This window comes from Phycodurus eques, chromosome 10, assembly GCF_024500275.1.
Source record: "Phycodurus eques isolate BA_2022a chromosome 10, UOR_Pequ_1.1, whole genome shotgun sequence".
NCBI classification, from domain to species: domain Eukaryota; kingdom Metazoa; phylum Chordata; class Actinopteri; order Syngnathiformes; family Syngnathidae; genus Phycodurus; species Phycodurus eques.
The window spans coordinates 27,593,165-27,607,057 of record NC_084534.1 but is presented as its reverse complement, the minus strand read 5'-3'; the positions used below and the strand labels follow the sequence as shown (position 1 = coordinate 27,607,057).

Sequence of the window (13,893 nt, the reverse complement as noted above, 5' to 3'; positions counted from 1 at the left end):
CTAAACACCATCCGTAAGGTTTCTAAATGACTAAAGCTGGGTTCATGATGCAAACCTCATGGTTGTCATGTGAGAAACGCTTGACGGTGAATCAGAAATGGCCAAAAGTAAGTGGTCACCTGGTGTGGAGCTTTGGCGTCCTCTGGTGGTCGTGGACAGTATTGCTTTACACAAAAAGTCAACTTTGCAACAATATATATTAACGTACTGACCAAATATAAATTCATAGAGCACCTTCCGTCCTCCTGGTGTGTATCATAGATGGGTTTCTTCCCTAATATTGGTTATTGGTGAACAACATCTGTAGATAAATAAATGCAATCAATTCATCAATAAAAAATGAAAACAAATGTGTCTGTAAAATATTTTCTTCAAATTACATATTAATTCCCTCTCATTTTTTTTTTTTTACAATTTTCTTATAAATGTAATTCAAATTAATCAATTAGTTATTTAATGTATAAACATTTAAATTAAAGAGATACAGTTCAAAGTGTATTTTTAAATTTTACGATGTTTTAATTTTATTTAACAATTAATTAATTATTCCATAAAATAAATAACACTTGTTACCTTTACTTTCCATGTAAAATTGTTTAGTTTAGTAATGTTCTCATTTATTATTTAGAATGACTAAATTCACCTATTACTTAAGGGGATTAATACAAAATGTTAAATTCAGATGTAAAGATTTTATACTCTAATAATACTATTACAATTGAAAATAAATTAATGGTTCGATAAAAAAAAGTGTTTATTGTTATCATATATTTAATTGTATTATTACAATCATCTAATTATTTAATACAAATACAAAATGTTAAATAATCTGCAATTGTTTACTTATTTTTTTCATTTTAGAGTTGACAGTAAATTGACCAATTACTTGAGACCAATACAAATGTGAAATATAAATGTAAAATGATTTCCTTATTTAATTATTTACTTTATATATATATATATATATATATATATTAGATGTATATATTATATATTTATGGAGGTTAACTAGCTAACCAGCTAGCTATCGAGGCACTGTGCAGCTCATGAGGTCGTGACGACACACACATAAACACACGCACACAAACACATGTGAATGGAAAAAGTCAATACTGTAACTCTTCTGCAATCACAGGCTGACTTCATCCTTCAACCAGCCCTGTGTATGCGTGTATGTGCGTGGGCCTGCGTGTGTGTGTGTGTGTGTGTGTGCGCGTGTTGGTCAGCGTTGCGTGTTGATTGCACATCATTACGACAGAAAGCAGCCTGATGGTGATGGAAAGAGCGAGTGTGTGTGTTTTGTTTTGTTTTGTTTGTTTCAGTGGGAGATGGAGTGCGTGTGCGTGCGCGTGTGTGTGTGTGTGCGTGTGTGTGTGTGAGTGATGGGTATTGCCCGAAGTTGCATTTGACGGGCGTACAGCAGGAGAGCAATCAAAGGATGGAAACACACACGCACACACGCATGTTACATTTTTTTTATTATTTTTAAAAAAATGTATTACTATTTTATGTTCATGTGTTGATGAAAATTGGGAAAGTCGTAACTTTGTTTTCAGACTCCCTGGCAACAACCCAGCTATTAATGTTGAATCTTATGAATAAGATTTGCGGCTGTATATTCAATCCAGTGCATCTGCGCTTCACATTTTCCACATATTATGTTGCAGTCCTATTACAAAATACAATGATCAGATTTAACCTTAAAATTGGCCTTCATGTCAACATCAAAAAAGGTGTTTTAGAATTTTTTCTTTTTTTTTTTTCTTTTTTTTTTTTTTACAAATTGATAACAAATGGAGAACTAAGCAATTACATTTTTTTCTGGAAAAGTCTCGGTAGTTGTAAATGTCTTCCAATTTACGGGTGTTGGAGGCCACTGTGCTCATTTGGACGTAGAAAAGCCGCAGAACTTCCCCTGATCGGCACCCCAGCTGCAGTACGTTCTGCGCTTCATTTGCAGGTGAATGTTTATGTACTGTACACGTGATGTCTTCTTTAAAAAGAAAGAAATTCAAATAAAATGCTTTCCAGTTTGTCACAATGGATTGTTATGTGGAGAATTTGTCTGGAAAAAAAGAATGGTATCCATTATTTAATAAAACCAATTGTTGACGGTTAATGATGCATACCACTTGTATAGTGCTTTTCAAGGCACTCAAAGACAATGGCGCACGTTGTTTAGGGGGTATGTTTCTTCCCGATCTGCTCGAAAAACAAAATCCCAAATCCCAAATCCCAAATCCCAAATCCCAAAAGCCCGCCACACATTATAACGAAATAGACAAAAAGTCAAAGAAAAAGCAAAACTCTGGCGGAGCTGGTCCTTCCGCGCTCACTGGCCTGAGCTACACCGCGCACACGGAGACACTGGAAAAGTATCTCCTTATAACACTTTTGCATCATCCGTGATGACCTCTGTTTGTGGGTATTAACACACACACACACACACACACACACACACACACACACACATATACACAGTGGGCTGTCTGGGATTGTCTCTGTGATGAAACCGGCGGTAACTGTTGGCATGTCAACGCCATCCTCTGTGACATGGTGTGTGTGTGTTGCACAAGTGTGTGTGTGTGTGTGTGCATGTGTGCAACCTTTGACCCTCTAGCAATGTCTATCAACACCACTGGCGTGAGTAACACATTTACAAAAACTAATGGCGAAAAGTAATGGAAATTATGCAAGCGTGCCTGTATTTGACGCTGGTTGCTAAGCGACCTAACAGTGTATTTTATTTATTGATTTTTTTTATTTTTTTTTTTTTTTTCTTCTCCCCTTTCTCACTGGTTTGGACGCAAAGTAGGCCTCAGATCGACGACACGTATTTCTCACCCGAAACGGCCAAAGTGACCCTGAAATGATGACGTGAAATCAAGATGGCAGACTTTCCTGTGTATTGGTCATGTCTACCAAATGTGACGTTTCTTTAAGCGAAACTGGCTTCGGTGGTTGAATTTTCCAAAACTTCTGTTCACCTTTTGGGTCACGATGATTGGTTGTTTAAAGGCCAGATAGGGGGGAAAAAAAAAAAAAAAAAAAAAAAAAAAAAAACAGAATTGACACACTTGGCTCCCAAACAAACAAACCAACAGCCATTGCAATCATGTGCAACAAAGTGAGGCGGCTGATGCTCCATCAGTTGCGTCTTGCAACGTTGCCACTTCGGGCTTTATTGAAAAGACGCGAGCGAGCCGGCGCCACTTTCGACGCGTCTCCCCAGGTACGTTGCATCAGTCACTCGTTCGTTACGTCCGCTGCCACTAAAGACTCATTAAGGAAAAAGCCAGGCTCCACGCTTTGTCTTTGCGCCATCCTGACGCCAGGCTGGGTCAGCCGGCCTCTGACATGCGCGCGCGCGCACACGCACGCACACGCACGCACGCGCCGAGCGATTTGCAAACGATTTGATGTTTTGCCAATTAGTTTGGGACGTGCGCCTCCATCGGGCACTTTGATGGAGCATGAGACGATTCGTTGTAATTATGAGACGATTTACTCCGATTACGGTGCAATTCAGACCAATTATGATGTAATACCTTACACTCCAATTGCAATGTGATTCGAGTCACGCCGGTTCTGATCCAGTAGCAACACTAATTACAATATGACTTGTTCAAATTACAATCAGATTCATTCCAGTTATGGACCTTACAATTCATTTCACTTACGGTGTATTTCAATCCAATTAGGATACAATTCACTTCAATTGCAATACGATTGCACATTTTTGTGTGTTAAGTTCATCGCAAATTGACCAATTGCGGGGCAAATAAAAGTTATCTCAATATGAGCCACTCCTATTACGATATGATAAGGTACGGGAATTGAAAAGAATTCCCACCATCAATACCGCCATCAGTCTGATTCCTTACCGATTCGCGTCTCATTGGGTGAGGGAATGTAATAATACAACATCACATGGACAGTCGTTTTGAATTTCTTCCGGCTAGAATGAATATTATTGATTCATTTGAGCTGTTGGGACGCCCGATGAAAGACACTCGTGTTTAAACGTTTTGGAGGCGCGCGCACTTACTTACAATTTGCTCACAATTTGCTCACAGGGACCTTTGAGCTCCTCGCAGCCCGAGGCCCCTCTCGAAGCTCCCGGCGGAGGGTTGGGGGGCGAGGGGGGGGGGGCGCCGGTGCGGCATGCCCCGGAGCTACACGGACTAGAAAGCGCACTGCAGGAAGTAGATTCAAATCACAGGAAGTGGAATCGGGCAGGGATCAAAGCAGCGCAGGTGGCGCAGTCATCCAGAGAATGAGGGTGTGGGTGTGTGTGCCCGCCCGCCCGCCCGCTCGCGTGTGTGTGTGTGTGTGTGTGTTGCTCAGGCCATCGTTAAATCAGACACTTGGCCTCTGATTTCATCACGTCGCTTATGAATAAGAGGTTAACACACACACACACACACGCGCGCGCACACATACGTAGCATACACTCTTCTGTTTCTTCAATATTTCATCATGTGCCATGAAAACACGCTAACCACGTGAAGATAACCTGCTGTGTCCGCGCGCAAGTGCAGAACAAGGCCAGCCAAACTTTGTCCTGTCATGAATAAGAATGGGAATAATAGCAATAAAAGTATTCAAAACAACGATAACGGTCCATCAAATGTCAGTTAATGTGAAAATCCCTAAGTTTGTCTGGAAAGGACCCCTGGAAATGGCCCAAATGACCCGAAAATGGCGACTCCGAACCAAAATGGCGACTCCGAACCAAAATGGCGACTTTTCGGGTGTGGCTTCTTGAGACTTTTGGTGGGTCGCCTCATGTTGAGCCAATTTCCTGTTGCCGAGTGCAACGGCAGGCTTCGGGGGCTGAATTTTCCAAAGTTCATCTTGAAGGGCAAAAAATGGCCGCTTCAAACCCAAATGGCAGACTTCCTGTGTCTTTTCGGCCATTGTTGGGGGTCTACTCATACGTGATAAATAAATATTGAATATTTTCATTTTAGTAAAAAAAATGTAAATAAAATGTGTGTGCGCGCTTGTGCGTGTGGAACCAGGGCAGCTAAGCTTTGTCCGCTGCAATCTGTCCAATCGAGGCCAAGGAGACTACACGTACTGTATTACACACGCACGCACACACGTGCACGCACACCGGCGAGACAGGAAGGAAGCCTAACAGCCCGGTGACCTCACTTCCTGTGCAGCAGCAGGTCGTTAGTTTGCTTCCTGTGTCCACACGTGCACGTCCCGTCCTCGCTAAATCATCATCCTTCTCTTCCCATTATGGGAATTGTCCGCACGTTTGCTCACTTTTTGAGACAAAAAAAAAAAATAAAAAATAATAATAACAAAAAAATATAATAATAATGTCACGCCTGGGAGGGGCGTTCCTCCACACCAAACCCAAACGAGCACGCCTTGATGGCGTCACAATACTATCATGAATGAAATAATAATAATAAAATAATAATGCCAATAAACTGAACGAATAATGCACAGTAAAGGTTGATTAAGCATATTTTTAAGGTGCGTAAAAAATATTTTGAAGGTGCATATATTCGTTTTCGTATTCTGTACTGTAAAATATGTAATATATTAACTTAAAAAATACAAATATATAGTTAAGCAATTTACATATGCCAATCAATAACATAATATATTACATGAGAGCTAGAAGATAGAAACTACATTGATCAATACAAAGTATGAGATACTAAAAGAAATATTTACAAGAGACAAACAAATGATCAGAACACTTATTTTTATTTATTATTTTTTTCCCCAAAATGATCAATTTCATCCATTTTCTATAGAGCACGTCTTCAAATTGCATCGTGGAATCCATGAAACTTTCCAAGGACATCCACTCCCATGCCTTTCTGTGACTCTTCCAGTGTCTGTTTTGCAACCCGCTGCTGACACTGAGTGGCCACTCCCCTTTTTTTGCACCGCTCTGCGAGGCTTCAAACCGGATGTTCTCGAAAGGAAGTGGCCACTCAGCTTTGTCAGCGTCAGCTTGTCATCAGCGTTTCTATTTTTGGGGAGTTCCTGAATGGCTCCCAGCACCCCTAAATTTCGGATCCTACAAACGCCCCTGGAGACTGTCAAATGAAGTTCACCTGTAAAGGTAGTAGTGCATTTTCTGTTCATATGTATATATATATATATATATATATATATTTTTTTTTTTTCAAATCCCAGAATTGTAAACTTCTTGGGAGTAGTGCAGTGGATACTGTGTATATATATATATATATATATATATATATATATATATATATATATATATATATATATATATATCAATACATTTCGTATTATTTTAATCTGCTAGGGATTTATAAGTGCGCTATCAACAAGGAAGTGGGGAAAAGGTCGTCTTGGAAGTTGATGCAAGATGTTTTGTTATGTTTATGAATGTTGTATCACGTGTGTATGAATGTGTGACGTGTCTGCTGCCTGACGACGGATCGACTCAGTATTGCAGCATCGAAACCCCGCCCCCCCCCCTCCTTCCCGCCCAGCGCGATTACGTCACATGGCGAAGAGTAGACCCAAACAAAGGCAAAGTCGCTCGGCTCGCTCACTTCTCGGTCCTCCCGGTCCGGATAAAAAGTTCTACCGGACCCGCAGCGGACTCATCTATTTGGCTTCAAAAGGGAACAGAACACAACTAAAAAGTCCGCTTTCGGATGTAAAACAAACTCTTTCTGCCTTGCTTTTCACCGCCCGTCTGCCGCTGGTTTGCGCAACCGAGAAGCAGGCGTCACACCCCGGCCAGCCCGTTCAGCTTTCCCCGGGAGCACAGCTGCCGCTATGGCCGCGACGACTCGTCCTTAACGGGGCTTGTCGTTGTCGACCTCCGCCGGGTTCTATTGGATCTGGAGGTGCCGTCCAGTGCAAGGTAAGACTTTTATTTATTTATTTTTTATTTTTATTTTTTAAAAGCACTTTAAATGATAATAATAAAAAAAAACACAACTTAAATTCAAAAGGCTAATTTTGATAAGAAGTTGGATACAACGTAGTAATTTAAGCAGGGATTTTCAAAATGGTGAAAACTTCCCCCCCCCCCCCCAAAAGGAAAAGGATCAGAAATGGGAAATTAAAATGTTTAAATCATGTGTTAAAAAAAATAATCTATTTTTACAATACTTTTTTTCTCCTTGTGATGCAAAAAACAACAACAACCAAAAAACAAATCATCTCAAATAAACAAGAGGGGCAATATGGTGGTTTAGAAGTTTGTGCATTTGCCTGACAGTTCTGTGGTTCAGGGTTCGCGTTTGTATGCTTTTTTGTCTTTGCACATTACAAAAACATGCACGTTCAGTCAATTGACCACTCTCAATTGCCCCTAGGTGTGAATGTTTCAAGGGACTTTAAAATGATGAAAAGTAGTAACAGTCTTTCAATTTTGGGAGTTGGGTGCAGGGTTTCATAAAGTGTGGTCCATCCACGAGCGTGTTGTGAAATATCATTAAAAAAAAGGGACAAATCTCAAATGTATAGGCTTAAATTATGTTGACGATCAATTCATGCAGGTATTTTTTTTTCTTCTTCATCGCTCGTGAAAAGTGTGACCAAAAAGATCCTGCCTATATCTGACTGCTAAATGTTTGTGTAACTCACGCTGTTAGTCAAATACTTGAATGAGTATTGTGTTCAATTGCACTCTTCAGCGACCCAAGAAACATTTTGACCAATTCGTACGCGTTCATCAAACCCAGACGGACATTTTCGTCAACCCGAGAACGTTTTCAACTGGGATGCAGCTACTCTTAATCCGACCAAGAAAAAGTCAATGTGCCCCCCAAAAAATTGTTCTTCCCACTGACGCGTACTTTCATCATTCCTATAAAGTTTGAATCAACCCTGAAAGTTTCCCACTGACGCGCGATCAAAGTCGAGAAAGTTTTGGGCTGATATATTAGTGATGACAGTGAGGAGCATTATGACATCAAGTGTCAGTCACATGGCAATTAGTTTGTGTGTCATTGTGAAACTGAAGGTCCAAAAGCCCAACCTTCCCTTCGTGTTTGCGTGTGTCACAGGATGTTGTTTCCATGGTGACTCACTCTGCTTGTTCAACCAGAGGAGGGTTGGTCAACTGCGTCTCTTTAAAACGAAGGAAAACAATAAATCAGTAGTTTTCGGGGGAATACGAGCGCGCTTGTTGACGGGTTGGTCGGTGGGTGTGTGTGTGGTCTCGCGTGCGTGTGCGGTCGCCGCTATTTAAAACGGTTAAAACTATAAAGCGTTGTGCTCTGATGCAACGATCTGAAAGTGTCTGTCAGCTTACAGGAAGTTGCATCATGGAGCCTATAGACATGTTAACGCGTGAGGGGCACAGTCGGAGTTGATACCCGCACGCGCCCTCCCCACGTTTTACCGCGGCGATATTTATGGGCCGAAGGGAAACCGCGGAGGGCGCGGTTGAGTAGAGACTTAAAATTTCAGGTTCAAAGTGTAATTTCAAAGACGCCACTGTTGGCACGTTGGCCATTCAAGCTTCATTCAACAACCGGTAATGAAATATGCGCGAAATAACCACATTCATATGCGAGCGGCTACGGCCGCCACTGACGCGCGGGCGTTTAGCGCGCGGTTTGACTAACGGCTAGCCAATTAACAGCCAGCCGCTTACCCGAGTTCGCCAACTCTACGTTCTCATTCGCTGACTCGCACGTCACGCACAAACTCAAACTCACTAAAGATATTTGACTGGAACGTGAGGATGGCGACCCCGAGTGGAAAGCGATAATTCCGACGTTCCGCATATACCCGATTGCCTCGAGCAGCCAGAAGATGGCGGCAAAGCACTACTTAGGTCGAATGGAACGGGTGTATGTCTCAACTCACTTCAAACATGCACTTTGGCGGGAGTATAAAGAGGCCTTTAATCAGTTTTCAAGTTGCTGTAGCTTCTGCAATGTCAACAAGCCATTTCTCTCCTCCAATCACAGATGAGTGTGGGCGTGGCCGAGCGCTGTTTAAAGAGATTACTCGACGAGCCCCAGGATGCGTCGCCCAAATGCAAAAGAGTCTGTCCGGACGTTCCGCCGCCGCCTCCTCCTCCTGACGCGGGCCCACCGCTTCACCTCAGTCCAGCCAAAAGCCCCTCCCCTCAGTCCAACCAAAGCCAATCAAAAGTCCGGGTTGGGCCTTACTTCCTGTTTGAGCGCTGCGAGGGCGAGGACACGTACAGAGCGGTGCACGCCGCCACGCAGCAGCAGTACACGTGTCAGGTAACATCCGGATGCATTCACTCACTCTGCTTCGTCACTACATAGGCATGTGTATATAGTGGACCTATATCGATAGATGGATTGACACTTTCAAAAAAATATTTTGTTATTGACAATCAAGAAATTGAAAAGCAATTCGGTTTTTTTTTTGGCCATATAAAGGTTCAAATGTCTGTGTAAAATAGGAACCAAAAAATTAGAATTTGCTTGTTTTAATTGAGAATTTAGTAAGTATATATTGTAATTAACCAATCATTTAATTAGATTTTTATTATTTTACTAATACTTTATCTTATTTTATGATTGAAAGCAGCAATAATAATAAAAGTATTCACAATAAGTAAATTGACCAATTATGTTATATGAGCAATGCATTTTTTTTCAAATGTACATTTTTGGTCAGGTCATTGATCAAATAAAACAAATGAACTGAAAAAGATGTATACAAATTTGACTTACATTTTAATTCGTCATAAATGTCATACTTATTGTACTATAATAAACCCATTTAGATGTTCAACATATGTAATTAAATTTGACAAATACTTTTTATAACCTTTATGATTTAGAAGAGTGGTTCTCAAGCATTTTCCACCAAGTACCACCGTTGACTTAAATTCATCCATTTTCTGAGCCGCTCCTCGGCCTACTGGAGCCCATCCCGGCGATCTTCGGGCGAGAGGCGGGGTACACCCTGAACCGGTCGCCGGCCAATCGCAGGGCACATATAAACAAACAACCATTCGCACTCACGTTCACACCTACGGGCAATTTAAAGTGCTCCAATTCATGCATGTTTTTGGGATGCGGGAGGAAACCGGAGTGCCCGGAGAAAACCCACGCAGGCGCGGGGAGAACATGCAAACGGCGCACAGGCGGGGCCGGGGATTGAACCCCGGTCCTCAGAACTGTGAGGCTGACGCTCTAACTAGTAATACACCGTGCCGCGATTAAAAAAAAAAAAATGGTTGTTTGTTTGTGTGTGCCCTGCGATTGGCCGGCGACCGGTTCAGGGTGTACCCGGGCGGGTGATTGTTTAAAAAAATCCATCCATCCATTTTCTGAGCCGCTTCTCCTCACAAGTGCTGGAGCCTGTCCTGTGTTTTAAAAATGAAAATAATAAATAGAATAAACAGATAATAATAAGCGTATACAATAATCTTTTGGAACGATAAAATGCCATGTGATATGCGATATATCACATGACACCTAACCCACCCGGTTGCCACGGTTACAGGTCTTGCCCCTGTCCAGCTACCAGGAGAAGTTGGCGGTCTACGCCCGGCTGGGTCGCCACGGCAACATCTGCGGCCTCCTGGACACGGTGATCCAGCGGGACGGCGCCTACCTGTTCCTGGCCGCCCATCACGGAGACATGCACGCGCACGTGCGCAGCAGCAAGCGCCTCGGCGAGGAGGAGGCGGGGCTCGTGTTCGCGCAGATGCTCGAGGCCGTGGCGCACTGCCACCGCAGCGGCGTGGTGCTAAGGGACGTTAAGCTGCGCCGATTCGTCTTCACCGACCGATTCAGGTGAGTCCAACCACGGACTCGTAGATTTTTTTATTTTGTGTGTGTAACTGCCATTTGAACTCTGCTGGTAACCGAAACAGGAGCACCTATCGAAGCACGTAATCAGTCAGAGGAATGTGTGGAGTCTTAGCAAATGTTCAATACGGCATCTTATTTGAAAGATGATCTCACGTAAGGACGATTATCATTAAAATGGTGGTCCACTGAACCTTTGAGCTCATTTGAACACTGTTGCTAACTAAAACCGCCGCTGCACCTAACCAAGCACGACAACGGGTGATTCATGATGAAAAAGATGGTTTCCAACTTGTTTGGTATCAGGAGAAATAGAGCAAACCCCAGAATGGAAAATAGTACAAATTAAAGTTAACAAGTTCAGTCATCCGTGAGAAGCCCAGGGTTGGGCCGCTGCTCCTCTGCATCGAGAGGACTCGGATGAAGTGGTTGGGGCATCTGTGCGGGGCGCCTCGCTGGTTGAGGTGTTTTCCGAGGACGTCCCACCCGGGGGGAGGCCTACGAGGAACACTTAGAGAGACTGTCACTCCGCTGGCCTGGGAACGTCTTCCCCCGAAAGAGCTGGACGAAGTGGCTGGGGAGAAGGAAGTAGGGGCTTTTCTGCTTGGGCTGCGAAACCCGCACCCCGACCCCGGAAAAGCGCAAGAAAATGGATGGATGGATTTTTGTGGAAGGTCTTGGTCCTTCAACCCCTGCGAATTGCTGGGGTTGACTAACCTTTCACGTTTGCTTAAGATCGCGTATCAGATTTGTGCAAAAAGGCCATATCGCTCAGCCCTAATTGTATTCCGCTATATAATTCGACCAACCGTGAAAGTGACATTTTCTTCTTCTTCCTCCGCAGGACCCGCGTGGCCCTCCTCGGCCTCACCGACTGCGTCCTCCTTCAGCGCGGCGACTCCGACTCCATGACGGACCGCCACGGCTGCCCCGCCTACGTGGGCCCCGAGCTCCTGGCCAGCGGCAAGGCGTCGTACTCCGGCTGCGCCGCCGACGTGTGGAGCCTGGGCGTCTCCCTGTACACTATGCTGGTCGGACGCTACCCCTTCCAGGACACCCGGCCCGCCGCCCTCTTCGCCAAGATCCGCCGCGGGGCCTTCAGCCTTCCCGGATGGCTGTCTCCGCCGGCAAAGTGCTTGATCGGATGCATGCTCCGAAAGTCGCCCGCCGAACGCCTCCGGGCTTCCGAGCTGCCGGCGCATCCGTGGTTGAGCGATCGCCGCGCGCCGCCGCTCGGGCCGACCCAGCGGCGCGGCTCGGGCCGAGCGCCGGGATTGAGACACGAGGACGACGACCAGGTGGTGCCCACGTGTGCCGAAAAACACTAAAAAAAACAATCGCAAACTTCACACTACTCCGGATTCTGTCCTGGATTACCCGAGCCTCAAGTGCCTTCAGCTCCCTGCAGCTCCGGCTCCGTTTGAAAAACCAAATACTCATTTATATTTTACCGATATATTTGCGAGGGACAGGGATCGATCCCTGCTGCGAATTTATGCGCCACCCCCCAAAAAAGATAGTTGTCTATAAACGCCACAAGATGGCGGCAAAGCAGTATTTTTAATCAAAATGAAACTCCACATCTTACATCAACTTAGTTTCTTGACACCAATATTGTAATATATTTAAGCATCTAAAGCAATTGAGAACAGTTTCTGCTTCATAATGCTGACTTAACTGCAGAAAGCGGAACAAAAAAGATGCCGGCAAAGCACTCTTTTCGTGTAAATGAAATTCCCGAACTCGCTTCAACATAGTTCCTTGACAACAAGTTGCCACAAGATGGCGGCTTAGCTCCATGACATTAAGATGCCACAAGATGGCAGCAAAGCATGATTTTTATCCGAATGAAACTCAATTCAGCGTTGCTCCTTGACATCAAGATGCCACAAATGAAAGTCCTCAATTCACTTCAACATCGTGGCCAAAATACACTTTTTTTTTTTTGTGGTGAAATACGTAATGAGTAGGTTATCCACTACATAGTCCACGATGCAAAACTCCGAGTGCTTAGCGTGGTCACTATATCAAAATCCCTCTACAAAGTGAGAAGGTAGGGAATCAATGAATGATTCTGAACACTGCAGCTTTTTGTGAAATGGCCTCAAATGCTCCAAGATGGCGTTGAAGACCTGTCTAATAGAAATGCAGTGCTTTGGCCCTACTTTGTGACATCTTGGTGCCAGGGAACTATGACTTTACTTGAATTAATCATTTAATTGATTGAGGAGCTTCTATGAGACAAGTAGAAAAGTAGTGCTTCGGTGCCATCTTGTGTCTACTACATGTCATAAACCTTTTTTTTGGGGGGGGGCGGGTGGGTGTCAATTACTCGCCGATTTTCGCGATTCGAGGGAGGGCTCGCTCCCTATTACATAATCACAATTTGTGTTGGGAGCAAAATGCATATTTTTTCCCCAAAACTGCGATTCAAAGCCCAAATTTGAAAACAACCACCTCTTGTTCTGCCAGAGTTCTCCTTTTCCCCTCACTAGACTGACGTGTGGTTGTCGTGTGTGTCTTATGTTTACGCCGCTTGCTCCCGGTCTACCTCGCTTCGTTTCTCCAGGCTAGTCCGTCCGTCCGTCCGTCCCCCCCCCCCCCCCTCCCCCCCTCACCTGACTCTTGACATGTGGTCGCTCAACAATGTTTTGTGTTAACATGTAAAAGGTTTGAATTTTCCCACCAGAAACTGACTTGGGAGCAGCCGATGTTTATTCGAGGCCTACTGTAAAAAAACAAAAGCCCACTTAACAGCTGCAAGATGAATACAAATGTTTCACAAAATGTTCTGTTTTGTTTGTGTTCTGTTGTACCGTTTAATTTTTTTTTTTTTTTTTTTTGTGATCACGTTGGATGGGAAAGGAAAGTGAGAGTCGCGAATACGAAATCTGATTAGTTCAGAAAGACAGCCGTTGTTCATAGTGCCTTTTTTTTTTTCAGATTACCTTGATGTGGCAACGCACAGAAGCTTAAATCTGATTGGACAAAAAAAATAAATAAATCTAAAACAACTGGAAGTTGGATATTCCAGATACATGCTATGAAATGAAGACAAAGAACTATTGGGAATAAATGAATATACATATTTTGTATTATACATATAATCAATATTAATAATCATTAAATTGTA

General features: G+C 43.5%; 1 protein-coding gene across 3 annotated transcripts; it reads left to right on the top strand.

The window, feature by feature from the left end:
- The first annotated feature begins 5,983 nt into the window (after positions 1 to 5,983).
- Positions 5,984 to 13,547, top strand: LOC133409246 (tribbles homolog 3-like). 3 transcript variants are annotated; one of them, XM_061689025.1, is made up of 5 exons: positions 5,984 to 6,094; positions 6,728 to 6,871; positions 8,934 to 9,215; positions 10,453 to 10,745; positions 11,605 to 13,547. In XM_061689025.1, exons 3-5 carry the CDS (start codon positions 8,934 to 8,936, stop codon positions 12,086 to 12,088), a joined length of 1,059 nt encoding a protein of 352 aa, XP_061545009.1. In that variant the 5' UTR covers positions 5,984 to 6,094; positions 6,728 to 6,871; the 3' UTR covers positions 12,089 to 13,547. The 3 variants fall into 3 exon arrangements, with proteins under 3 accessions (XP_061545009.1, XP_061545007.1, XP_061545008.1); XM_061689023.1 differs by having other exon boundaries at positions 6,447 to 6,871; XM_061689024.1 differs by lacking the exon at positions 5,984 to 6,094 and having other exon boundaries at positions 6,337 to 6,871.
- The last annotated feature ends 346 nt before the right edge of the window (positions 13,548 to 13,893 follow it).

Bases quoted from the DNA above. Each gene is read 5' to 3' on its own strand.
- LOC133409246 (XM_061689023.1), top strand. The intron at 9,216-10,452 runs GTAACATCCGGA...CCACGGTTACAG, and splicing joins AGCAGCAGTACACGTGTCAG to GTCTTGCCCCTGTCCAGCTA. The intron at 10,746-11,604 runs GTGAGTCCAACC...CTTCCTCCGCAG, and splicing joins GTCTTCACCGACCGATTCAG to GACCCGCGTGGCCCTCCTCG.